Source organism: Ictidomys tridecemlineatus, chromosome 2 (assembly GCF_052094955.1).
Source record: "Ictidomys tridecemlineatus isolate mIctTri1 chromosome 2, mIctTri1.hap1, whole genome shotgun sequence".
In the NCBI taxonomy this organism is placed as follows: Eukaryota; Metazoa; Chordata; class Mammalia; order Rodentia; family Sciuridae; genus Ictidomys; species Ictidomys tridecemlineatus.
Genome location: NC_135478.1, coordinates 22,485,453 through 22,512,865, shown reverse-complemented (window position 1 = coordinate 22,512,865; position 27,413 = coordinate 22,485,453). Strand labels below are relative to the sequence as shown.

General features: G+C 41.7%; 1 protein-coding gene across 3 annotated transcripts in view; it reads left to right on the top strand.

Moving 5' to 3' along the window:
* Myrip (myosin VIIA and Rab interacting protein) overlaps positions 1-27,413 on the top strand; it is a 327,896-nt gene that overhangs the window by 274,152 nt on the left and 26,331 nt on the right. For all 3 annotated transcript variants that reach the window (XM_021732376.3, XM_078038098.1, XM_021732359.3), the window contains one exon: positions 8,136-8,375. In XM_021732376.3, the coding sequence (XP_021588051.2) occupies positions 8,136-8,375 (240 nt within the window). The remainder of the gene's footprint in view (positions 1-8,135; positions 8,376-27,413) is intronic.

Below are 27,413 nucleotides of genomic sequence, written 5' to 3'. Positions count from 1 at the left end.
TGCCAATGTTAATTTCTGCTGTTACTATCTTCAAATGCAGGTCTGTATCTGAAGCTGGATTTTCCATTTGTCTGCGGTCTTTCATCCTAGCGATGTCCCCATTTCAGCTCATTCTATACTCTTTTAGTCTAAGTGATTATCCCTTCTAACTTCACGGAGACAGTATTATTTCTCTCTAATGAGAATGCAAAACCACCATCAGACTTTGAGTCCTGGTTGCTAGAAAAATCTACACGATGCCTTCTGGCTAAAGTTTGTTTCCTTTGCTCTGGGGTATTTTTCCATGGGTTCCACCTTCAATTTTTCTGTTAGTAGTTCTTGAATGAGGAGCTGCTCTCTGCACACCATTGTTTGCCAATACCTAATATACAAAAAAATTTATCTCCACTTTGCTAACTTAAGATAGATGCTTTCTATTCTTACTGCCTGGCTCTGTGTTTTTGAACAGGTGGCTAAGAACCTAGCCACAGAACTGAATTACATAGAATGAATGATCAATGAGTAGCAAACCCTGCTGAACACTTTCTGCATTTTCTGTGTCCTCTGCCCTTGGGGCCTACCTTTCATGACTACATCTCCCAGGATGCAACACCGCAACCATGGCTAGTTCTTCTCCCAACACCACCTACATGTTTTTGAGTGGATATCTTTTCCAAGTAGCCATAAGACAGGAGGAGACACTGAAGGAACGTGGAGTTAGAGCTTGTCCTTAGATGCTTGAAAAGAACAAGTACACAAGGCTCGGATTGTATATTCTTGTTTGTTTGGTGTTGGTTTTATTTTATTTTTATGGTTAGCATTTATCTTTCATTTCTGGACCAAGCTCTGAGGCTGAGAGAATACTAGGGTGGAGTGGGGGGGGACCAGGAATTATATTCTAACTTCTTATAAGAGGGAAAGTGGATGTCTACAAATACGTTTTTCAGTCATTTCAACGGGCCTTGTATTTAATGAAAAATTCTCCCATCCTTTGCTGGTAACAAGCTGACTTCCGTAGCTTTTTAGTCTTGCGGATTTTCTTTTCTTTTCTTTCTTTTTTTTTTTTCTGCATCATCCCACACAATTTTGGTGGAAAATTTGGAGTGGTTGTACGAGAGATGTGTGCCAGATGCCATTTTTAAATGGAAGGCTGCTGATTAATCTTCTGTTGATTGAGGCTTCAGGGTTACAGGGGGCTGCTATTTTAGATCCCTCCTGTGTTTCATTTTTGGTTGTACTCATTAGCAAAACTTGTTTTCTTGGGGGTAAATTTGCCCCCATCTAGCATTCTGGATCTTAATTATTCTTTTAAAAATGTTTTAAAGAATCTTGCCAGAGTAAGAAGCTCCTAATTTTATATAACTAATAATCAGTAAATATTCCTTTATTTAATATGTGTATGTCTTGCTCCAGAAATAATCTAAAGTGGTTTACATAAAGATAAGCAGAAGAAAATAAAATTAAAGTACAATGATGGGAAAAAGTAGGTCAAAGGAAAAACCAGGGTAGGGAAGATAAGATGAAGCCAGGAGTACCATGAGTTCCCAAAATGGAAACAATGACATCTTACTTGTAGGCAAAAGATAACCAAAATTCAGCTCTGGGTTTCTAGAAGACAATAGGAGAAGGGAGACATGAGCAGTTTTCTGGGTCATGGAAGTCATAATGGGACAATAAAACCATCCCTTCAAAAATGTTACCCTGAGAGCTGAGATCTAAAAGAAACTGATCCTGTAGATCTGTGTCAGTAGGCTTTCTGATGCTGTGACAAAATACCCGAGATAATCAACTTGCAGGGAGGAAAAGGTTGTTTGGGCTCATAGTTTCAGAGATTTCACTCCATGGCTGCTTGGCCCCCATTGCCTTTTGGGGCCTGTGGCAAAGCAGAGCCTCATGAAAGGGAGCATGTGGTGGAGGAAGATGCTCACCTAGTGGCAACAACAAAGCACAGAGAAACAGGAGGGACTAGAATCCCAATATCACCTTCAAGGGCACGCCCCCAATGACTTAACTTCCTTCCACTTGGCCCCTTCTCCTAAAGGTCCATAGCGTCTCCCCAAAACACCACAGGCTAAGCCTTCAACATGTGAGCCTTTGGGGGATATTCAATATCCAAAGTAGGGCAAGATCCTCGTGGAGACAATGCAGAATACAGCACCCTCCACTGTGAAATGCTCGTAGTAAACACATGCTTTGCAGGCTGCATCTGGTAATGCCACTCAGTGTCAATCAATGCAGCCCAGCAACCACAGTTCAGTCAAGTCAGGCTTATGAGGGGCCAAGGTGCTCCAGGTGGCTGTCCTGGGTGGCTGCAGGGTTAAATCTGGGTATATGTACAGGAGTGGTCAGCTTCCACCCCAAGCCCTGTTTCATGAGTGCTGTGGATTCTTGAGTTCAAGAGAATGCTCACTGACGAGTGTTGTGAGATCCTGCCTGTGGGCAGTGAGCTGAGCTGGGGGTGGTAAACTGTGCCAAGAGAACGTCCCTAAGCAGGGCCCTACAGTTTCATCAGTATTATATTTGAATTTCCTCCAGAGCACAGACCAAAGGGTGATAGTTCACTCTACCCCTCAGTTCTCTGCCATTAATTTTCAAATTTTTGTAGGGGCACAGGATCTTTCCTTCCATGACATCTAAAGAGAAGACACATTATAATATGGCTGAAGGCAGAACTGCCCTAAGCCAACATTGCCCTCTCCCTAGGTGCTTTACCCCACATCCTCAACTGCCTAATCTAGTTCAAAACCAACCTCAACTGCCTAATCCAGTTCAAAAAAACCAACCTGGAAACAATTGAACCATGTGTGCTCAGACACCCATCAGCACGAGAAGAATCGTAGCCATGTATTTGTCAAGCGGTCCCTCTTGAGACCTGCCCGGTGTGCCTCTGGGATAAACTGGCTGCAGAGGACACGTCTAGACAACCAGAAGCTTGCTGAGTAACCGTGCTTCTTACCTGTTTTTGTGTCTTGGGGCCTGTTAAGAACCTGGCGAAAGGTCTTCTTCCTGGCAGCAAAGGATGTACGTAAATAAAGATGACATTTTACATCCGGGATCAGGGAGTTTCAGGGCCCTGTGGAGACTCTCGAAACAGGGTTTTTTCACCAGGAGTCTATAGGATATTAAGGTCATCCTTTCAGATTTTATTTTGGACAGATATTAAGTAGCAGAGCTAAGTATTAATTAAATGTGGCTGTAAAAACCATGTTGACCCCATAAAAGAAAATGTGGAGCTCTCCATTCTTTATGGCAAAGACCCAAGAGCCAAAATGGAGAGCAAGTCATCAGGGACCACTGAAGGGAGGAGGGGTGTTTGGGACATACCTCAGTCCCCTCCACCCCAGATCCTGACCCCAGACCCATTATGGTGAGTATGCAAATAACTGTATCTTAAATCTGCCCTTTCATTATGTAAACATTGACCTCAAGAATTCATGCAGGAAATTTCCCTGATATTTTGTGTGAGATTATCATAATTGTGGGAAATAATTGTGGCCCTGTCAATATGGCATGGTCTCATTCTGTCAGAGAGAAGAAGAGAAAGGGAAAACAGAGACGTCAGGCAGATCCCAACAGTTCAGAGGGGGGAGATATGCCCAGATTAGAGTAAGGACTTTTCTTTTGTTTTTTTTTGTTTTTAAATCAATTTTAAATACAAAGAACTTGACAGCATGAATCCATACCAAGGCGACTGATCTATAACAATAAAAATTAAAAATAAGTCTTTCAGATAACACTGTGATGCTAAGAATCCCCAGACCTACCCTCCGAGCAGTCAGTCCCACTGACCAAAGTCAAGTCTTTCCATGTGACAGCCTCTTCCTTGAGGCAGTGAGAAATATAATGTTAAATTCTGTAAGATGCCAGATGATGTCTTCCCATGTCCTCTGTGCTAATGTGATTAGTGTTTGACATATGTTTTCTGGTGTGTCTGACTGTTGTTATCCCACACATTATAATAAAAATAAATGCTTTCTTCACCAGAGTATGGAATGTAAATAACAGTAGTTTTAGGTTAATGGCAACACCTTGAGAAAAGACTGACTTCTGCCTTCGAGTACCAGAGACAGATATTTTCTGGGCCCTCAGAGAGAGACAGGTCAGTGGTAGAGCCAGCCAGCCCGTTGTTGATCCTACTTCAGCACAGTTGTGCCAAGGGATTCACAAGTCCAGCTAGGAGCATTTGCCACATAGACTTCCCCTAGTTCTGTTTAACCTGTAAGTTAGACCTTTTCTCCAGAGTCCACTAACATAATGTGTAGAAGCAAGGTGCAGAAGCTTTGATATTTAGATCAGGGGTAGTGTTTTTCATCACCAGGACACTAGGATCTATTCAACGAAGATTGACATGTAACTGTTGAAAGTAATCCTTTAGCTGGGCTCTCTTGCAAAAGTGCGAGTTTTAGTCAGTTTTTTAATAACTGTTGATAAAAGACCTGACAATAAGCTTACAGGAGGAGAATTTATTTTGCTCACAGTTTCAGAGGTTCAGCCCTTGGTCAGCCAACTCCATAACTCTGAGCCTGAGTGAGGCAGAACATCATGGTGGAAGAGTATAATAGAGGAAAGCAATCAAGGTAACAGAGATTACTATCAGGGACAAAATAGATACCCCAAATAGATACCCCAAAGGCACATTGACTTACCCCCAGTGACTTACCTCCTCCAGCCACACCCTATCTGCCTATAATTAATTATAACCAGTTAATCCATATCAGTGGATTAATCCACTGATTGGGTTATACCTCTCATCATCTAATGATTTCAGTTCTGAAAATGCTTGCATTGTCTCACACAAAGCTTTTGGGGATACCTCATATCTAAACCATAACAGTGGAGAAAACCCATAACCTTCCCCTATCTTCCAAAGTAATCTGGCAGGTAAGAAAATAGGCTCTGTGAAAAATGCTTGTTGGACCAGAGTTGTTTAGCCTCCAAGACATAGACATCACTCCCTTACCAGGAAGACAATGAGGCTGAATAAAAAGCGTATAAATTAAAGTAAGCAGGATTTCAGGGTATGCAGATTGAAAGGGTAACTGAAAGTCAGGATGGTCTTCTGAGTGAATCCATCTCAGAAAGACTCCTGGAAGAGTTATCTTCTCATGCCTGTAAACACCGCCTTTGTGAAACAAGAGCTTAAACCCTTTGCCTCTCGGGTCCTCTTCCTATTTTGTGGCTCTACCATTTTCCATTTAATGAGCACAGTAACCCTCATCCCAAGAAACCTGTGCATGTAATCCAAAGTTTGCAAACAATATTAGGGGTCCTCAAAGGCCCATCCACAGACGCCATGTTACAAGGAACTAATTCTTCTTATGTCCTCCTGTGATAAATAGGTCTGAGACATGGACAGATAGTGTCAGGCAGGCTTTCATCTTTTGGATTAACTATTTTATCCTTCTAAATTCATATTCCACTGTCTGTGTATCCAGAGAATAATTAGGCCAAAGCTAAAGAAAAACAAATCTGCAATAAGTTGTCAGTTCAGTGCGCTAAATATGTTGAGAAGAGATCAGGGAAAGTCACGGTCGGGGGGTGCATTTGTAGCCAGTTGCTAACTTCCTGGCCAACTTAGTTGCTTCTTAACACCACAGTAGCAGAAAAACTATTGGAGAGATAAAGCCCCATTGCTTAAGCTGATGGTTCAGCCTCTGCAGTCTGACCCAGGCCTGTTTCTCCATACCCCTAAGCTGCCCACCCTCTCTACTTGCCAAGCGCTCTTACACCGTGGGTCTCATTGGTCTTACTGCTTTCTCATCAAGAATGCCAGTCCCCAGGATTATATCTTAAAACATTCCTCATCTTGTGAGAACAGCCCAGAGCCTATTCTTCCCATGGACTGTCCCTGCAACCCAAGTTAAGGGACTTCTCTTTCTCAAGCATAATGTAGCACTCTCACAAGGACTTCATCATTGATTCTCTCTCAGAACCAGAAAGAAAGAGACATTTCCAATGGATCCTTTTTTTTTAAATTAATTCAGTGATTTTTTTTTAAAGAGAGAGTGAGAGAGGAGAGAGAGAGAGAGAGAGAATTTTTTTAATATTTATTTTTCAGTTCTCGGCGGACACAACATCTTTGTTGGTATGTGGTGCTGAGGATCGAACCCGGGTCGCACGCATACCAGGCGAGCGCGCTACCACTTGAGCCACATCCCCAGCCCCTAATTCAGTGATTTTTAAAATTTATATTTCTTACATGTCCTTCTAATTACATTTACATAGACATCTGCCTTTAGAATTCATTTAATTGCAAACGACCAAGTAAATTCGGCGTACAACATCCTAAAGGATAAAACATTCTGTCACCCACCCAGATTCTTACTACAAAATGCTAGGTGATGAAGCCCTTCCTGTTGAGTGACTAACTAGAGGAAAACACCATAATATTTCTTTTTTTATAATTAGCAATATTGTCAATAATGTTTACTCGTCCATGCTTGAGTTGGAGAATATTCACCTAGGACACTGTCATCAGAAGTCAGATTTCACCTAACACAATGAATTCCACCATTGTCAGAATCTGGAGCTGCTGCTTTCCTCTTGGAATTCATCTCGAGTCCTCTAATAATTGTTCTCTGTTGGTTTTCTTCTCTTGATCACAATGAAAATTTCTTAATTCTCAGCAGTGTGCAATGAAAGCTAACACGGTGAGGATGTATTTCACTATTGAATCCTCCTTCTAGGCCATTCCTTTCTCCTCCTGCTTATTATTTTCAGTCACTTTTAGCATAGTTTGGAATAACTGGTGAGTAACGATGGAAAATAATTGTGAGGAGGAGGAGGAGTAGCAAAATATTTCAAAAGATAAGAAAAAATAAGAGTATCCAGATCCCCTCATGGCCTGGAGTCATGGCTCAGTGGTAGAGCACTCATCTAGCACATGCAAGGCCCTGGGTTCGATCCTCAGCACCACATAAAAATAAATAAAAAAATAAAATAAAGGTATTGTGTCCAACTACAACACCAAAAAATAAATTAAAAAAAAAAAAGAGCTGAAAAAGGTAAGGGCCCTGCAACCACCTGCACGTAGCTCAAGTTGCTGCAGCTCGAGCAGCAACTTAAAAAGAGAAGATCCCTCATATATCTGAGATTTATAAGATAGTCAATGAAGGCATATGGCAATTGCAAAATATATTGGTTTTATTCCAATTTTTAAAGGAGTAAATTTTCTCTTTGTTCTCTGGAGGCCTTTGAAGAAAATAAAGCTATGAAAGCTCAATCCTCACAATAGAACAACTCCTAGGGGAAACTCAAAAACTAAAACTGGGTCCGGAGGACCCAGATGGTGTGCCGTATTATGTACACATGACTATTTCCATGCACATCTCCCCAATTGAAGGCCTGGAATAGAGATGAGCCACCATCTCCATGGCATCCTGGAGTTTCCCTTGGTCTTGGAAAGACCTCCTTCATGGAAGGAGTTTAGGAGATACTCACCAGATGGATAGGTGGATCAAGAGGTAGCTCATTATTAGACTGGAACTCTAGTTATTAAGGGGAGGTCACACAATATTCCTTACACAGGTGGAAGGACTTTGCTCCATCTCAACATCTCTGCCCTTTGCCTGATCCTGCCTTTTTCTCCCCTTTAGCTGGGTGACTGCTACACTTTGAATCTCAACTCAAGCATCACTTCTACTTGGAAGCCTTCCCTAATCCCTGAGCCTACCTGCTTGTGGGATGTCAGACATACACACCCACGTACACACACACACACACACACACACACACACACACACACACACACCATTTTCTCTATACCAAACCACCATGGAAACATGAATAATTGGCAAGAAAACTTTGGCATGTCTTCCACCAGGGGGCTGGCTGGGACACTGGGTGCTCAGGTTTGCTCAGTGCTGATGAGAACTCAAGGAGAATGCTGTGAATGAATTTTTTTTTTTTAATGGAAGGAGTCCAAACATTTTTTTCTAAGTACAGATGCTCACCTATCTGAGCCCTTTAGCAAAATGTTAAAATGTATGCATTTGAGTCAGTGGAAGGCTAACTCCCTCTGAAAAGAAAGCAGGTCAGGAAAGAGAGCTGCTTGCTGCTTTCCTGGACTCTCTGTTCCTCCCCTCGGGAGTTACTAGGGACAAAGGCAGCACGACTTAGCAGAGGGGTCCTGATTGCATGATTCTGCTTTCTTTTAGATATCAGGGGATGTATCAGAGACCGACATCAGCAATGAGGCTCAGAATTCTCGGACCAGCACAGACACCCAGGAGGAGAAGCTGAGAAATAGGTTGTACGAGTTAGCAATGAAAATGAGTGAAAAGGAGACTTCTTCGGGGGAGGAACAGGAGTCTGAGCCCAAGACGGAATCTGAGAACCAAAAGGAAAGTCTGTCTTCTGAAGAGAACAACCATAGTGTCCAGGAAGAGCTGAAAAAGGTAAGGACCTTGCATCCTCCTGCATGTAGCTCAAGTTGCTGCAGCTGGAGTGTTGGGAAAAGACTCCGTATTGGTTAATGATGTCCTGGGCCTCCAAAGAGCTCTTTCTAAAATGCCAGTCGCTGTGTGCTTGGGAGAGCTCAAGAGAACCCTTCTCAATCAGGAAAATAGTACCACATGTCCATCAGAAGTCTCCCAAGACAGCTTGTCCCCTCCTTCTATCCTTCATCGGAACAGTCCCTTGTCTTTGGGTCTGTAAGTTGGTACCCCTGCTCCCTCTCACTGGTTAATTTTTTAAATGTTGTCATTGCTCAATGTCTCCCTGAGGAATTTCGCTCATGGATTGGGATTCTATGGCCATTCCCCCATTTAAACAATGATGAAGTTTTGTTCCATGATATAAAGGCTTTGTGTTAAAAGCAGTCATCTGGATTGTTCATCTCAGCAGTTTCCAGATCCTGGTTGCCTGGTTGGTTGTTTTTTTTTTCAAACAAACCTTACATGGTATCCCAGGGCTTCAAACAGTTGAAAGTACTCCTTCTCTCAGGTCCCCAAATCCCCCCAACCACTTGATCTTCAGTTCCCTACTCCTCCTTCCCTTCCCCAGTTGCTTCCATGTTCAAAGAACATGGTTGGAAAACCACAGAAGATAGAGACAAACCCTAGCAGAAAGGGATCCCAGACTCCACCTTGCTTTTCAAAAAGCCGCTCAGCGCTCTGCCCACTTTGCCTAGATTTCATGTTTACGCTCCTCTCGGCCATTTTGCAGGCAGGATAGTCCTGCCTGACCCCAATGAAGGGAAAGTAACTAACATAGACAACTAACATTGTCTGATGGTCCCAAGGAAGTAATTCATATTTGCTGCATGTCTCTTTTGTGCCTGTTGCTTTGTGTCCATGAATTCGCTTATTAAATAACCCTTTGAAATAGATGCAGACAGATTTTGCAGATGAGGAAATTGAGACTGGGCTATTAAGGTACAGCCCAAGGCCCACAGCCAATGAGTCCCAGGGCTTGAGGCTGCATCACCAACTTGGCCTCAAGCCCCACGCTCCTTCCTTTACAACATGCGGCCTCTTCAGTAGCTCAGACAAGGTTTTGTCTGCTAACATGTAGATTGCTTTGCACTTGAGATACAGTCAGTTCAAAAGATTCTAGTGCCGGGGTCCGGCTGCGGCAGAATAACGGGGGAGCTGGGGGGACGGGGACGAATAACACAGAGGAATAACTTGTGTACGTTGATACAGCAGGAGAGGGAGCCATTTATTGTAGGACAACAGAGCTATTTATACATTTTGCACAGCTTATCTTAATTAGCATAAACTAGATACATCAGTCAACCAATAAGGAATCTCCACACTTAATGGCTTGCTTTTGTTACTTCTCAAACCACTCCCTCTGGCATTTTGCCAGGCACCATCCAGACTTGTTTACGAACTCTAACATTCCCCTGGCAAAATACCAGGTGTTATTTTGACTTGTCTACAGACCTTAACATTCTAGTTCATCTTTGGAACCGTGGTTCTGGTAGAGAACACCTCCCGGGTCTTCTCCCTATTCTGGGTGTGTGCTTCTAAGCTAACAAAAATGGTTGGTGACCCATGTCTATGGCAAATGAGCTCCCTTCATCTGTTTGGCGGCTGAACTGATGCTATGGAGGAGCCAGGTGCCTCCCAGGAATGACCTTGAGTAGTCAAGAGCTGGCTCTGGGGAAAGTAGGGACTGTCACACATAGCCAGCCCCTGAACCCTCCAACATCTGGGACTCTGCTGTCATCCATTCCCATTCCACCCCCTATGACCATCAAATCCCCAAAAATGTTTCCCCCAGGATATCTATAGGTTGCAGAGTGAAGCTTGGTCCCCAGAGACCGCTTCCTAATGGAAGTGGACTCCTCCTACTGCTTCCTTAATGATAAAGGGCTCTGATCTTCTCTGTTATTTGAACTGATGCTGCATTGTAGTCACATTTGTCTCTAAGAGCTGAGAGCCAGATGGTAAGTGAAGAATGTCACATTATTTCTTACATTGACTCCATGTTCTGCTGGCTTTGCTGCCTGATGGTCCAAAGGATCTAAAAATTCATGCTGTACCAATGGCATGCCAGGCTGTGATGAGTCACACACTGCCACCATCGTCTGGCTGCAGGGAGTGACCTCCGAGGCACACCCATCAGCCTGTGCTATGCTCTCCTCGGCAAATGTGAGCAGGGAAAGGAGGAACCACGGTGGGGAAATCCTAGGGACTGGAATAAGCCCCCCATCACTGGCCTATGCCCTCATTGAGCAGAAAATTAGAAGAGCTGACTTTATTCGGGCTCCCAAATGTGTCAGTTTCTTCAAGTCTTACACCCCCCAGTTTGCCAAAAACAATGAATATTCAACACTTATCTTCTTTTTGTTTTGTTTTTTTCATTTTAGTACCAGAGATTGAGCTCAGGGGCGCTCAACCACTGAGCCATATCCCTAGCCCTATTTTATATATTTTTTAAAGACAGGGTCTCACTGAGTTGCTTAGCACTTCACTTTTTGCTGAGGTTGGCTTTGAATTCTCAATCCTCCTGTCTTAGCCTCCCAAGCCGCAGGGTTTACAGGCGTGCGCCACCACGCTCAATCAACAGATTTCGTTTTTTTATGTGCAAAAACCCTTAAAGCAAACAAAAAAAAAGACAATTAATATATTTTTCCCATCTGGTAGGATAACGGGAAGCAGAAATACAGATTTACATATTGAATATTATATAAAACCAAAGTGTACCACAGAGATAGGTTTCTGGATAAGACTGAGCTTGAAACTCAACCATGTAGTTTGCAATCTCTGTAGCCTTTGGTGACTCCCTTAACTCACTGTCACTACTTAGAACAAGCCAGTGTCATTTCTTGCCTGCTTGCTATGCCTCCCATCCTCAATGGTGTCCTTGTCACTCCAGCCTTCTTGGACCCTCCAGTCTTTTCTCCACCCAGCAGCCCTGGCCGACCTGCGGTCCCTGTACTTGCTCTCAGCATGTCAACAGGTCCGTGTCTGCCCTGTTTTTTAGGCAGAGCCCGCCCACGTTTTTATTGTTCAGTGAATAAACACATCTTGGCCTCATTTGTAAAACAGGGATATTCATACCATCTTTTAGAGTTGTGAAGGTTGCATTATGCAGTGTAGGCTTTAGCACATAGCAGGAGCCCAGCAAATATTAATTATCATATCCCCTTTAACAATCTCGAGGAAAATAAACTTCTCTGTCATGAAAAACACCCATCTGCTGGTACTGAAAGAAGAGCGAGCTTTGTGCCGACTTCCAATCAACGCTTGCAGCGTCAAGGTCTGTGGCCACATTTGGTCCTCCTCCATGCTGTGCAGAAAGGGAAACTGCATCAGAATGAACCCCCAGGGTCCTGTCTTCAGGATCAGAGTAGCTGTGGCTTCCCCTGGGACCCATCCACATTAGTCTGCACAGTGCACAGAGGCATGCACGCACACCCGGGCTGGGGAGTGGATCCGCACTAATGTGACTTTTCCAGAAGCAGCCAGTGCTCCACCCATGTCTCTTTACCTTGGATGTGCCCGATGGCCTAACTGCCCAAGAGCTTTCTTCCTGGACAGAAGGTGGGCTGAGAATGCACGGAAATGCCACTCTCAGAAGTCGCCCGAGCAGGTGACTGATAGGAACGTAAATGTCCCACCTTCTCTGCCCCAGTGGAGTAGTAATGCTGCGCAAGGTGTGAGCTATATGCTGATCCCCAGTTCCCCAGCAGATTTAGCTCTAGGTACCCACACTTTAATGGCTTAAGAAGGCAGCCTTTCCCTTCCCTCTCTCACATCCCCCTTTCTCTACCTCTGTGTCCTGGGATCGACTCCCATATAAACCACATGCACTCAGGTCCATGTCTCGGGGTCAGTCTCTAGGGGAGCCCAGTCCCCATATTACCCATCTCACTTCGGTGTAGTAAGTAAGCAGTGTGGAAATCCAAGTCCTAGATGTGAATCATCCTGACCTTACCCAGGGGACCATTCTGCAGCTACCCTCATCCCTGCTCTCTGGGAGCCAGAGCAGAGGAATGTGCATATGTATTAGCATAGACACGGGGACATTGATGGCAGTTCATGGCTTAGTATGGCTTCCTATCTAGGAATTGTGTCTTCAGAATCCTGATCAGCAGCGGAAGAACCATTTCAGAAACAGTCTTTTTTTTTTTGTGATTGGAATCAGACCTTTGCTATAGATAGACTTATCCCTCCAGTTACATGAAATGTCTTGCTTTGGCTGGTTCTTGGGGGACCAGTGATGATTTAAGGATGGCCCCTCCTGTCTGAATTTTAACTAGCTGAAGAATGAATGTAAGGACAAACCTTCCGATCAGCAGGCTTTTCTTTATTCAGTATTTAGGAACAGAATCAGTCAGGGCAGACAATGGCACCAGGTTCAGCAAGGGCTTGAGTTATATAGGCTTGGTTTAGGATGGGACAGGTGGGCAATTCCTGGAGTCCATTGTATTGGGGTCCTGCTGACCCATTAGGGTGGGACAGGAATGTGAAAAGGGAATTTCCTGGGGCTTATTCTGTTTGCATCAGGTGACCCATTAGGGTAGGGGGTCAGGTTCCAGTCAGATGGAGTTCCTTTTGGCTTCCTTCCTTCTGGCTGAGTCCTGCGATTTTTTATTTATTTATTTATTTATTTATTTTAATTAGGTATGTATGACAGCAGAATGCATTTTGATTCATTGTACATAGTTGCAGCCCAACTTTATATTTTTATGGTTGTGCACGATGTAGCGTCACACCTCATGTACAGTCATACATGTACCTAGGGTAAAGATGTCCATCTTATTCCACCATCTTTCCTGCCCCCATGCTCCCTCCCTACCATCCTTCCCGTTTGCCCAATCAAAGTTGCTCCATTTTTCCCATGCTTTCCCCTTCCCCATTATGGATCAGCATCTACTTATCAGAAAGAACTTTTGGCCTTTGGTTTTGGGGGACTGGCTTACTTTGCTTAGCATGATATTCTCCAACTCCATCTATTTACAAGCAAATGTCATAATTTTATTCTTTTATTGCTGAGTAATGTTCCATTGTGTATATATACCACAGTTTCTTTATTCATTCATTTACTGAAGGGCATCTAGGTTGGTTCCACAGTTTAGCCATTGTGAATTGATCCTCTATAAACACTGATGTTTATAGAGGATCAATGCACAATGTCACTGTAGTATGCAGATTTTAAGACCTTTGGGTATAGACTAAGGAGTGAAATAGCTGGGTCAAATGGTTCCATTCCAAGTTTTCTAAGGAATCTCCATACTGCTTTCCAGATTGGTTGCACCAATTTGCAGTCCCACCAGCAATGTATGAGTGTGCCTTTCCCCCCACATCCTCGCCTTCACTTATTGCTGTCTGTATTCTTGATAGCTGCCATTCTGACTAGAGTGAGGTGAAATCTTGGAGTAGTTTTGATTTGCATTTCTCCAATTACTAGAGATGTTGAACATTTGTTTTATACATTTGTTGATTAAATGTACATCTTCTGAGAAGTGTCTCTTCAGCTTCTTAGCCCATTTATTGATTGGGTTGTTGAGGCTTGGGATTTTAAATGACAAAAGCTTAGGGAAAATGTTCTTGGACTTATTTTCCATATCCTTCAATGAGCTTGTAGAACTTGGGGTCCATCTGAAACCCTCTCAGGATCTGGTTACCCAAAGGGTCATGTTTCTTCTTTGAGTAACAACGTGATCCCATCAGACATCAGTGGTCAGCCTTCCAAGCTTTGTGGTCCTCAGAGCCTGGGAATAAGCATTTGCTTCCCCACCACTGGGCAGGGGGCCTTGCCAATGGTTCTGGAAAAAAAATCCTGGCTGAAGTGGTTCCTAGAACTATTTGCGTCTAGGAGTGCAGGTGCTGCGCTCCAGAAAGAAGGATGTGAAGAAGGTTCTAGAACTCCTGGCCTGGGCTTGAAAATTACATTTCAGGAACCAAAGGTCTCACAAGTCCCCTAATCTTTTGTGATCTGGATCAGCTGCTCCCAAGGACCCTTCCAGCATCAAAATCCCATAATGCTAGATATGTAAAAGGTTTCATAGGTTTTTATTTTCCAAACTAAGTGTCATTTAAAATACTATTTATGTGACAAAAGATGTGCTGTGCTTTAGGAACATGAATGTTTATTAAAGGCCCAAATTAGTACATTCATGCAGAACAGTCAAATTTGTGTCTCCAATATCCTGAAATATTTTTAACACGGAAAGTGTCTTTGTTTGTTAATCATCACCACAAGTAGCTGAGTCACTGTGTCTTATTTTCATAAGGGAGTCACAGACCAGCAGACGTCTACCATATTTATAGTGTCACAGAATTATTCTCATCAAAGTACTGAGACTCTGCTGAACTAATAAATGTCTTTCTCCCCAAATAAGAGACAAATCTTCAAATGGCTGCTCCCAGTTACTGAAGCCACCTGGAAACACAATACTAGGGCAGGTGAAAGGCAGAATTATTGATTATTATCTACTGGTTTCTCAAGTTCGTTGTGCTTGTGACAAAATTTGTGTTGATGTCATGGTGTTAACATTAAGTCAAATGTGGTTTCCATGGGTATCTCACCCTTGGAAAAATAACTTCCCATTCCTGGGAGGCCACCTGGTATCATTTTATTCCCACTTGATGCTACAGTGAATATGGTGTGAGGACCCTTGTAACTTCTGAGCAGGCGAGAAGTTTTCGTTCACTCATGTTGTCACTGGTATGATTCATTTCCACAGGGTGTCCAGTGTGTGTGGGCTGGGAGTCAGCCTGGCCAGGTCGGCAGAGTTCCGGCCCTCTCCTGGATCACTTTGGCTTGAGCAGAATGTCCTCCTCTCTAGACAAAAGGTGGACAGGACACTAGGGAAAGATGGCCCAGAACTCCAATACAGATATTCCCTGAGTCTCTGCAACAGGCAGAACAGACAAGAAAAAGATATCACTCCAGCCACAGAAGTGGGATGAGACATAGGACAGATATGATTTGAAAGAGAGAAAGGCATCATTGCTCTAGAAGGTTGTGAGTAGAATGGTCCAAACACCAAGACACTGGGTCTGAGCTCTTCCCGACAGAAGCCCCAAAGTCAGATGCCCTGGGAAGGAAGGATTGTGGGATGTGAGAGGGGAACAGAAGCAAAGATGGCAAAGATAATCCTGTGCATCTGAAGCTCAGTAGAATAAACAGGATTTGCTCCTGGGAAATGTTTCTGGGTAGAGAGAATGTAAAAACAAAAGGAAGGGCGGCTGGGGTTGTGGCTCAGGGGTAGAGCGCTTGCCTAGCACATGTAGGGTACTAGGCTCAATCCTGAGCACCACATTAAAAAAATAAATAAATAAAACAAAGAATAAAAATATAATAAAGTTATTTTTAAAAGAAAGAAAGAAAGAAAGAAAGACCTGGTGTGGTGCATAGATCTGTAATCCCAGCAGCTTGGGAAGCTGAGGCAGGAGGATTACAAGTTCAAAACCAGCCTCAGCAAAAGCAAAGCATTCAGTGAGACCCTGTCTCTAAATAAAAAATAAAATAGGGCTGGGGGGATGTAGCTCAGTGGTTGACTGCCCCTGAGTTCAATCTCCTGGTACCAAAAGAAAAAGAGAGAGAGAGAGAGAGAGAGAGAGAGAGAGAGAGAGAGAGAGAGAGAGAGAGAGATGCATACATACCAGCATTTCTTACAAACGCAAAGTCCTTAATCCAAAGTAACATTAAAGCAAGCTGAATTTTGCAATATTAAGAGTAACATACCAAATATATTTTATTCTGAGATTCTAAAATAAAGTTAATAGCAGGAAACCTCAGAGTTATAATAAATCACTTAGTAAATACTATCTTTTAAAAGCACAGAGTAATCTCAACTGATGCCAAAATAGCACTTGGAAACATTCAACACATTCAAAGATAATTCTGTAACATGATGAAGGGTATCCATCTCATTGCAACATGGTGAGATCCTAGATTTTATTCTTTTCTGGATGAAAACTCGTTTTAAATATCAAAGACATCATGAACGTTGTAATATTTACTATTGGTCAAAAAAATACATGATAAAGAGATGAATTTGTAAATATTTTTACATAAATGTGTATTTTGCTAATCTAAACAGCATGTACATGTGTTTGAAGATAATAAATATGTATGGCTTTAAGATTCATTTTAAATTATAGGTGAATGATCTGTCATTTTAAAATTATTCAGAAAATAGTGCATGTTTCTTAAGAAGTAAATGAGCAAAACGGATTCTGAAAGGATTAGAAAACCTGAACAGACCATGGAAGAAATTAGCAAAGTAGTCTAAGAATTATTCCTCAGAAAGAAGCTAGTCCCAGGTTATCTGTGACAATAAAGACTATCAAACATTCCCAGTACTAATTATTCCCATACTCTTTAAACCTTCCTCGAACATTAAGAACCTGGAAAGCATCCAAATTCATTTTATTTAATTAAATCTTAGTCTGAACCTGACACACACACACACACACACACACACACACAAAAATCATTCACCCCAACCAATTTACATACTAACTCAACATATTAATTCTTCACATGTAGAGAATTTTAAAAATGTTAGCAAATTATAATGTACAATGGCCAAATAGAATTTAGTCTAGGAATTTATGTAATAATATCAATTTTAGAAAATACATTTAACATTTTTCATCACATTTATAAGTGAAAGGGAGAAAAACATGATTATTTTATTAAACTCTTAAATTGATAAATTTCAAAATAGCAACTGATAAAGTAGAAGCATCATTAAAAATTCAATAATGAAGACTGGTTGCTTTCTGTGGGTTTTGGACCTCTTTATGAATTTGATAATGTGTGGACCCTCTTTCCATTAAGTGTAAAGGATGAAAACAATTTGGGCAGAATTGGAGAATTCACCAACTCCGGGAAGCTCAGTCATACGACCCAAATTTTAAAATTTCTCATTAATAACAGGAAGATAATGAAGATATAATGAAGATGTCTTTGTTATGTTTACTATTCAGTCATGATCTGACATTTTCACCAGTGTATTAAATAAGAAATAAAAGTTACCGGCCCTGGATAGCAGAAAACAAAATGATGATGTAGACATCTGAATTGAGATCATAAAATCAACTGAAAACTTTTGGAAATAAGGAGTGTGGCAGGGTGACCTATCACAAAAGAGTAATATGTAAGCAGAGATTTCCTATGTGCCAGCAATAACCTCTCAGAAAATATGAGGAAAAAAACTATTTGCAATAGCAACAAAAATATCTATGCTAAACACCTACTTAGCCTACAATTCAGCAATCCCACTCCTAAGTGTTACTGAAGAAAAATGAAGATCTATGTACATATACACTCACCAAAATCTAGAAACAACCCAGATGTATATCAGCTGGTGGGTGGACAAGTGTTATACCCCTACCATGGAATACTACTCAGCAAGAAAAGGGAACAGAATCACCAACCAATACATACAACTTCAATTAATCTTAAAAGCATTACAATGAATAAAAAGAACTCAAAAGGCTACATATTGTCCATTTAAATGACATCCTGGAAAAGAGACAAAAAAACATGAGTGGTTGCAAGAGGATAGGGTAGGTGGAAGGTTATTAAGAAGAGACATAAAGAAACGCTTTTAGTGTAATGGAAATATTTTATATTTTGATTTGATGGTGGCTATACAACTGCATGCATTTGTCAAAACTCATAGATCTATATTCCTTTAAAGGGTGAATTTTTCTGTATATAATATACACACACAAACACACACATATACGCTACACACACACACACACACACACACACACACATACATACATTGACAAATGTAAACATGGGGGATTTGAATAACTTGACTAGAAATGTGTAAGATCCACAAATAAAATGAACTAACTTTGCTAAGAGACATAAAGAAAGAATGAATAAATATTGAAATGTATCTTGTGTGTCAGTGGGAACATTTCAGACTTTTATAGATGTCAGTCTTCCATAAATGAATGCATTCATTTAACATAATTCCAGTCATCTTAGTGAAATTCCTTTGAAACTTGATGAAGTTTTTCTGAAGTTCATCTGGAAGAATGAATGTTCTGAAATGTGGTGATAGTCAAGAAATTTTCAACCACAATAATAGCAGAATTGGCAGCACTGGATAAGCAAAAAGATTGATAAGACACAGAAAATACAGAAAGAGATATAATATGACATATGACAGTACATTTAATATCAGTGAGGAGAGATTCTTTTTTCAGATATTGAATTATTCAACAAATTTTGTAGCACATCCTAATTTAATGATTGTGGTTAATCATTTAAGAAAAAACTAAGATTCATACATCATGCCATGTACAATAAATTCTCAATGGGCAGGAGTTTAAAATTTAAGTGAAAGAAGCTATACAATTACTAGCATGCAGTAGAGATGGATATTTTGTAACATTCAAACAAGAAAGGTCAGAGACTTTAAAAGATTGAAATATATAGTCACATAAACTTAAGATCTTGTATTCAACTGAAGAGACTCTTCACAGAAGAATAAATATGATCAGTTCAACATCTCTAACTACTGGAGAAATGCAAATCAAAACTACACTGAGAAGATTTCACCTCATTCCAATCAGAATGCCAATTATCAAGAAGACAAGTAACAATGAATATTGGGGAGGAAATGGGGGAAAAGGTACACTCATACATTGTTGATGGGTCTGCAAATTGGTGCAACCACTCTGGAAAGCAGAATGGAGATTCCTCAGAAAACTTAGAATGGAATGACCATTTGACCCAGTTATCCCACTCCTCTGTTTATACCCAAAAGACTTAAAATCAGAATACTAAAGTGATGCAGCTTCATCAATGTTTATAGCAACTCAATTCACATTAGCTAAGCTATAGAACCAACCTAGGTGCCCTTCAACAGATGAATGGATAAAGAAGTTGTGGTATATACACACAAGGGAATATTGCTCAGCCTTAAAGAAAAATGAAATTATGGCATTGCCGGTAAATGGATGAAACTGGAGATTATCGTGCTAAGTGAAATAATTCAATCCCAAAAAACTAAAGGCCAAATGTTCTCTATGATATACAGATGCTAACATACAATAAGGGAGGTGGGAGGAGAAAAGAATAGAAGTGCTTTGGATTAGATAAAGAGGAATGAAGGGAAGGGAGGGGAAATGGGAATAGGAAAGATAGAATAAATCATAAATAACTTTTCTATGTTCATATATGAGTACACAACCCTTTAACTCCACATTATGTACAACCAGAAGAATGGGAAGTTATACTCCATGTATATATCGTATGTCAAAATATACTCTACTGTCATGTATGTCTAAAAAGAATTTTAAAAAAAGAACTTACAGTCATCAAAAATCCATAATATTAAAAAATAATAATAATAATTAGGATGACACTGCCTAAATGTAGAACAAGTGAAGAATCATTGTCTTAATAATACCAATATTTAAAGAGAATGCACACAACAATGCTAGTCTTTCTCAATCCACACAAAAGAGAATGTAAATGGTCAATAAGCATATAAAAATGTCCAATTTCAACTGTATTACAATTTGATTTAATATAACACCTAACCCGGAAATTATCATATGGTCTACTTTCATTTTTTCTTTCATTCAGCAAATGTTTACTGAGCGTCTCATAATAGCAGTATGGGCAGCACTGGATAAGCAAAAAGATTGATAAAACACAGAAAATACAGAAATGCTTCAATACATTACTATTGAAGCATTAGGAAAATAATCATAAACAGAGAAAAGTTTATTGTTTCTCAGTCAATAAAAATGCAGATTGAAAGAATGAGATGCCATTTTTGCCTGACAAATTAGATGATTAAAAAGAAAAGTAATCTATGGTTAAGAGTTCAGGAAAGAGTGACAACCCATAATAGCATCTTGGTAACTTGGTAACCCAAAACCATCTAAGTGGACGTAACCTTTGACCCAGTAAATTACTTATCCTAAGGAGAAATGGGGCAAGCAGCCAAGGGTTTATTAATGCAGCTCATTAAGCATTGTGTTTTTGTTGTAGTGGAATATTGGAAACGGTCTAAATGTCCAACCATAAGGGATTCTTGGAGATGGGGAAGATGAGGTCCAGAAGACAAATGGGGGATAGGCACTGGAATAGCGGCCTCAATCAGATCTGATTGAGGAGGTGAATTTGATGTTGGGACAGTGAGGAGGTGTTGTTGTGTGTTCTATGCTGTTTTGTTGTTGTTCTCTCTCTCTCTCTCTCTCTCTCTCTCTCTCTCTCTCTCTCTCTCTCTCTCTCTCTCTTCAAAGACAAGTTTCTCTTCTGAAAGTGAGAGGATAATAGACTTGGAGTTTTAAGATTGTAGAAGGGATTTGAAACAGCTATTGCCATAGAATGTGATAAAAACATTAGACAGCGCTAAATTCCTCCACGAGGTCAGATCATGAACATTTACCTGAAATACAAAAAGCCTGTAAAAGAATACAGCAACCCTGAATGCAAATAAGTGCAAAATTAAAAATCCATTCTCGTCAAAGGAAAGGTCTATTCATAGCAAGTCTATTCATAAACCACATCATTCGGCATAATTATACAGTAAGGCTCAAGTGGTTCTGGGATTTACATTAGAACTCCCCACTTCAGAAGTTTCTAGTTCAGCCATTAATTTTCTGGGAACTGAAATTTGCATATGAATCTCAAAAACAGATTGGGGGGACAGAGGGATAAAATGGAAACTAATTCCATCCATAATAAGAGCAAAAAAATGTGAAGTTAAAACTTGACAAGAAAACTGCAAATCTCCAAGAAGTGTAGCTGTTTTCTGGAAGGGAAGACTGTAAAGATGAACTCTTCCAAATTTAGGTAGAAGTTTCAAATTAAAAATTCAAACCAATTTTTTTTTAATTTTTCAAAAACATTTTAAAAAATCATCAGATAAAATAAATAGTCAAAAATGAAGAGGACCATCTATGAAGATATTACTTATATGTTTTAAAGACACAGTACTTAAATTTGTGATAGACAATAGGATGGAATGGTCCAGAAGCACGACCTAAAATGTAAATTAACTCAAGATTTTATCTCATCATTTTAACCCACTTTCCACCCATATTTAGAAAAAGATGATTTTTTTAAGTTACTGATATTATGGCAATTATTGACTTATTCTTCTTATCTCGGGGGCAGAGGGGATGTGGTAAGAGGAGAAAGTCCTTAATTTTTACTCCAATGAAGGAATAAATGGATCCCCCTGGTGAGCAGTCCCAACAGTAGACATAGGCCAGCTTCTCTTTCGAGAGCTAGTGGTGTAACTGTGGTTTGAATCCCTGCTCATTCACCATTTGTTCAACAAATAACTATTAAGCTATTGTAGGAATCACAATGCATTATGCATGGGAAAGGAAATCTCCCAGCTCTCCTGAGCGAATGTTGCAGGAGGCAGCTGAAAATATGGAAACACATAAAGGGGAAGATGTCCAATAGTGGTAAGTGCTAAAAAGATGCTTAACCAGGGAGTAATGGAGGGAATTCAGAGGATGAAGTCCTAGACAACAGGGAACTCTCTGGCCAAGTGTCTTTTGAACTGAAACCCCCAAGGACAATCAGCAGGAAAAATTCAGGCAAAGACCTCAAGGAGGGGCTCTCCAGGGAGAGAAAGCCAGTTGAGATCCTCAGAGGAAAATGACCTTGACAAGTTCAAGGATCTCTCTGGCTGGAGCATCGTGGTCAAGGAAAGAGTAGTAGGAGAAGGGAGAGCAGGGACCAGATCAAGCAGGGCCAGGTGGGACACACAGAACTAGTGTGTTAGGAGGCATACAGAAAAGTTTGAGCAGAGAAGTAACCAGAGAGACCTTACACTTACCAAGGTCACTTGGGCTACCGCATTCCTTTCCAAGTGAACTTGGGAGGTGATGTTGTGTCCTGTGGCTTCTTCAAAATTTAGCCCCTTGCCGGCCCCCTGGCTACTATCAGCAATGGAGAAATGTTTCCAATTGATATCAAGAATAGCCAGTATATAAAAAAAAGCAAAAAAGATCAATGGCCATGAACGTCCTGGGCTAAGAAACAGTCCTCCCTGCACTACACCTGGCTAGGGCAGGTTTGGCCCAAGGTGATGGCTTCAGCATTCCCCTTGTCTGTGATCTTCACCAGGCCCTAATGGGGCCTTGTCCAGGTGACCAACATCAACAACAGAGGTTCCTACCCAGGAAGGACAAGAAAATGATCTCAGGGAAACATGCAGATACTGGATTTAATTCTGGAACTAAACTAGAGGTGGTACACTTTTAAAATTTCATTTTTCGCCACCATTCATTTTAGTCAGCTTTTTTATTCACTGTGACCAGAAGACCTGACAATAACCAGTTACAGGAAGAAAAGTTTATTTGGGCTCACAGTTCCAGAGGTTCAGTCCGTGGTCAGCCGACTCCATAGGTCTGAGCTGGAGATGAGGCAGAACATCATGGCGGAAGAGTAGATGGAAGAAGGAAGCTCAGGATTTGACAGCCAGGAAGTAGAGAGAGAAGTCTGCTCACCAGTGACCCCAAAAGCACACCCCCAGTGACTTACTTCCTACAGCCCCAACCTAACCACCTAGAGTTACCACCCTGTTAATCCGCATCAGTGGATTAATCCACTGATGAGGTTAAGGCTCTCATAACCCTATCATTTCACTTCCAAACATTATTGTATTGTCTCACACATGAGCTTTGGGGGACACCTCCTATCTAAACCATAACACCATTTAAAAAAGGAAAATCTTATTTCTTTCATGAATGATCTTGACCGTCACAACCTGGATGGTCCAAGGACTAGGTTCTTCCTGGCTCTCTTCTCCTCTGATCTCAGTTATGTCTAGCTGTATCGGTATATTATGCATGCTAATTTATTAAGTTCATGTTCCAATTTCTTTCCACAGTTCTGTTCCACCCTCTTTCATCAAGTCACTCTTCAGGGACACGAATCTGTTCATAGAGAATGTATTTTGACGGGTTTTAGAGGCATCGCCAGAGTGCCTTATGTTTCATGAGAACTGAAACACATTTGCACTGAATTTTTTTCACAGATTTCTGTCAACTATTTAGGAGGACATATGGAGTTTCTTTTCTTACCTTTGAAAAGGAGAAAAATACATGAAATCAGGGCTTTTTGGACAAATTTCCCTGCTTGCTCTGGTGGTTTGATGGAAATAGTTCATAATGGCAAGACAGCCTCTGTAATAGGGGAGAGTAAAGTCGTGAGCAGATGGTGGTGTCTGGATTTTCTTACAGAGCACATTCTTTCTCACTGGTTGTCATGGGCTACTCCACCCTAGGTGGGCTCTGGAGGGCTCAGAGCAGAAGCTTATCACTGGACAAATCTCCAGTTCCATTGTGTGGCTGGGACTTGATGAGCTTATTCCAGCTGATGTCACTTGGTAGAGACCGCAGATGGCCTGAGGCTCCCTGTCCTTAGACCCTTCTCTTGCTGATCTGTTGTTCACTGACCTGATTGTCCCTTGGATCCTGTTTCTTCACCATCGCTTTGTATGGCCCAGTTGGTCCAGGGAATTACACAGTGGGGGTGGTGACCATGGGAAGGATCATGGGCTTTGGAGGCCAGTCTCTGAGCTCCTAGCTCTGCATCTTCTCCACTGCACTGCAGTTTCTTCATCTCTAGAGAGGTCATGAGCATATCAACCACGTCAGGTTGTGGCAAAGATTGAGTGAAATCACTGAGAGTCCTGGAGTAGACCTGAGCAAGTGGACCCATGTTGACTGCCGGCTTCTTTCCTTCCTTCCTTCCTTCCTTCCTTCCTTCTTCTCTCCTCTCCTAAACAGTTCTGTTGGATGTTGGAGCATCAGAGCAACATTCATCAAGGGGAGAAGGTGTGGCCCCACATTTACTCTATGCAACTTGAACTGCAGAAAGGCTTTTGAGCCCTGCCCGTAATTCCCCCATTCACTCCATGATCTTCAAAGCTGCCTTCAAAAGAGCTCTGATGAAGTTCTTTCTGTTGTTTTTGAGTCCTCTGATCCCTGAAAGAAAGTTCCTTTATCACAGGGCTGAAAGGAGGAACGGAGGGCCCCCAACTTATTACCAATAGCTCCATTTTCCTAAAGCAACTGTGACAGTCATGTCCCTTCCCCTCACCGAGGACCTGACATCAAGAAGAACAAATTTAAAATAAAACTTGAATAAATGACTTGGATGTTATTCCATTTGGGCATTTGATAAGCACCCGACCTCTTGGACTGTAAGAAAAGGAGTTTTGGGGTGTCATATTTCCCCCTCTTCAGGAGCCTAATGAATGCTTCTCTTCCTCCCGGGGTTTAAATCTCCTTTCATGGTCCCAGTTTCTACCAGAGCACCAAGCTCAAAAGCAGCACCATCTTGCCTTTGCCCATTTCCTCACTCCATGGCCACACATCTCTTAGTTCTCTTTCCAAAATCTTGCACTTTATATCCTTTTTATCCCTACAACGGCTGCTCCCACATTTGACCTTTGTGACCTTTGATTTGAGCTCCAGATAATAGTTTCCTGCATTTCCTCTCTGCCTCCAATTTTCTCCAGCCCCAGCTCTGGCCCTCCTATGACAGTCACAGTTACCTCTGTGAAGCACAAGTCTCCCACACTGGCATGTTAAGAGCCCAGGCTTTGACATGAGACATATCTGGGTGCAAATCTCACTCCTTCAGGGCAAATCCCTGGTCACTGGTTGAAGCCTCGGCTCTTTCTATCTCGGTCATCATAGTCCTTGCATCCTGGGAGGATTAGGAGGGTTCAATGAAGCCAGGCACATACAGTGCTCACCCTGATGTACAGCAGATGAGGCTGGACACCCACCCCAGGAATTAGCAGGAAGCAGGTTTATTAACGACAGTGGTCCAGAGCAGCTGTTGCCTAAAAACAAAAAAAAAAAAAAAAAAAAAAAAAAACTTCTGGAACTTGAGTCTGAAAATTCTTTAAACTTTATATACTCAGTGGTGTGGTTATGTATCCATGGGGGCAGGGTATGTAACAGTTACTCTTTGTCCCCTCTTGAGGCTAGCCAGAGGTTTCAAAAGTCTTTACCACAGAAAGCAGAAGTAGCCATTTTTGTACATCATCAAGTTTGCAGGCAAATTCAGCTTTTGCAGGATGGAGAAATTTAGCCCTTACAGAAAGTAGAAAGTCTCAAACGATATTGAGTTCTTCAAAGAAATTTTTGCCGATATTCCATTAATAAGAACAATGATGGTGAGTGTCTCTGGAGAAGCTTAATGATGATTCTGGTGGAAGAGAGGGTTCACTATAACCCCAGTCCCTGAGAGCTCAGTAAATGACAGCTAATGATAAAAACTGCTGCAAAAACCTGCAGGGGCACTTCATTACCAGCAGTACAAACCCAAACTCCAGGACCTGTCCCTGCCTCCCTTCTGTCATCTGTCTCCCACCCACAGCTTGCCCTGGACTGTGGTTCCTTTAGCCTATCATCTTTCTTGGGTTTCCAGACTCAACCCCAAAGTCACATGGTGGAACCCAGTTGTCTCCTGTACAGGTCACCGGCTGATGCTCACGTGCAGGATAGGTCTTGTCTTCTGTTACCTTCTGTTAGTCTTCTAGAACTTTCTGCTTTCTGGGACAGTTACCATGGCTTATTTGCTTCTGCATCCCCTGCAGGACTCACTGCAGTACCTAGAATAGAATAGATGCTTCCTGAAGGCTTGAACTAAATGAGTGAGGATGGGAAATAGTCAATGATGTTTGGGGCCTGTTATCTTCAGTGTCCCAGCAAGGTGATGACCTTGTCTATTGTTATCAGTGTGCACCATTTAGATGACCCCCAGGAAGGGAAATACAGCCTCCTCCATCCACTCTCTTGTTACTCTCTTTTTTAAGAGGGGGAAAGAGCTAGGTCAGTGGCACATGCCTATAATCCCAGTGGCTTGGGAGGCTGAAGCAGGAGGATCATGAGTTCAAAGCCAATCTCAGCAAAAAAAAAAAAAAAAAAAAAGTGCTAAGCAACTCAGTGAGACCTGTCTCTAAATAAAATATAAAAAAGGGCTGGGCTGGGATGTGGCTCAGTGGTTGAGTTCAATCCCCAGTCCCCCTGCTTTCCCAAAAAAGAATGGGAAAGGGCTGGGGATGTGGCTCAAGCGGTAGCACGCTCGCCTGGCATGCGTGTGGCCTGGGTTCGACCCTCAGCAATACATTAAAATGTCGTGTCCACCGAAAACTAAAAAAAGAAATATTTTTTTAAAAAAAAGAGTGGAAAAGAACAGAATGAGACTTCTCTTTAGAGACTTCTCTTTTTCTCTCCCTCTGTGTGTACACACGTGTGTATGGGTGTGGTGTGGTGTGTGTGTGTGTTTCTTTATGTATGTGAGGTTGGTTGCTTAGTCTTAGAAGAGACTATTCTGAGTTCTGATACTAGATACGTCCTTCCTGATATCCAGGTGTCCCTTCTTTATGAAATTATGGAGGCAGTAGCCAATAGGTTATAGTGGATTTTCCCCTTTTTAAAATGTTTCCATTTTAAAATATTCTTAGCTGGCAAAATAAATATGTAAAAAAAAATAATTGGAAAACAAAAAAACAATGAAAGTTTCACTTTTTTGTAATGAATGGTAAAAATCATTCTTTACAACACCAAGCAGGCACAGAAAGATATTTTAAGAATACAGCATATAAGGAGAGGCAGCTGAGCCAACCGGCCCTCACCAAGAGTGTGCCCACCTCCAGCCAGGAAGCAGGCCTGTAGGGCAAGAGAGAAGTGCTTGAGGAGGGTCCCAGAGCTCTGCACCCAGATGCTGTGTGGACACTGACACATGCTGTTTCATTCATTGCTTTCAGCCTCTTATGCTAGATAGTGCTAGTTCCATTTCATAAGGGAAGCTCAGAGAGGTTGTTATTTGCACAAAGTCCCACAGTGTAACTTGAATTCCCCAGGCTTCATAGACCTGTGTGTGCAAATGAGGAGGTGACATCCACATCAGTCCCCAGCAGGAAACCTCAAGACCATAGCACCAGCCTCCACCATCTCCCTCCATGAGTTTGGGGAGACCCAGGGAGGGTTATACCATGAGTTCATGAG